Here is a 256-nt window from a genome sequence, read left to right on the forward strand (position 1 = left end):
GGCCCGACACACCTCCACCCCCCGGGACAGCCCCCCGGTGCGGCTGAAAAAGCCGCGCAAAGCCCGCACCGCTTTCACCGACCATCAGCTGGCCCAGCTGGAGCGCAGCTTCGAGAGGCAAAAATACCTGAGCGTGCAGGACAGGATGGAGCTGGCCGCCTCCCTCAACCTCACCGACACGCAGGTGAAAACGTGGTACCAGAACAGAAGGTAAAAATGCGCCGTTCCCTCCTGCCCACAGCGCCGGGGTCCCATC

The 256-nt window shown here is 64.5% G+C and overlaps 1 protein-coding gene across 1 annotated transcript in view; it reads left to right on the forward strand.

Moving 5' to 3' along the window:
- BARHL1 (BarH like homeobox 1) overlaps nucleotides 1-256 on the forward strand; it is a 4609-nt gene that overhangs the window by 164 nt on the left and 4189 nt on the right. The window contains exon 2 of the mRNA XM_009287026.1: nucleotides 1-210. Within this exon, the coding sequence (XP_009285301.1) occupies nucleotides 1-210 (210 nt within the window). The remainder of the gene's footprint in view (nucleotides 211-256) is intronic.

This window comes from Aptenodytes forsteri, unplaced genomic scaffold, assembly GCF_000699145.1.
Source record: "Aptenodytes forsteri isolate BGI_AS27 unplaced genomic scaffold, ASM69914v1 Scaffold136, whole genome shotgun sequence".
Classification (NCBI taxonomy): Eukaryota; Metazoa; Chordata; class Aves; order Sphenisciformes; family Spheniscidae; genus Aptenodytes; species Aptenodytes forsteri.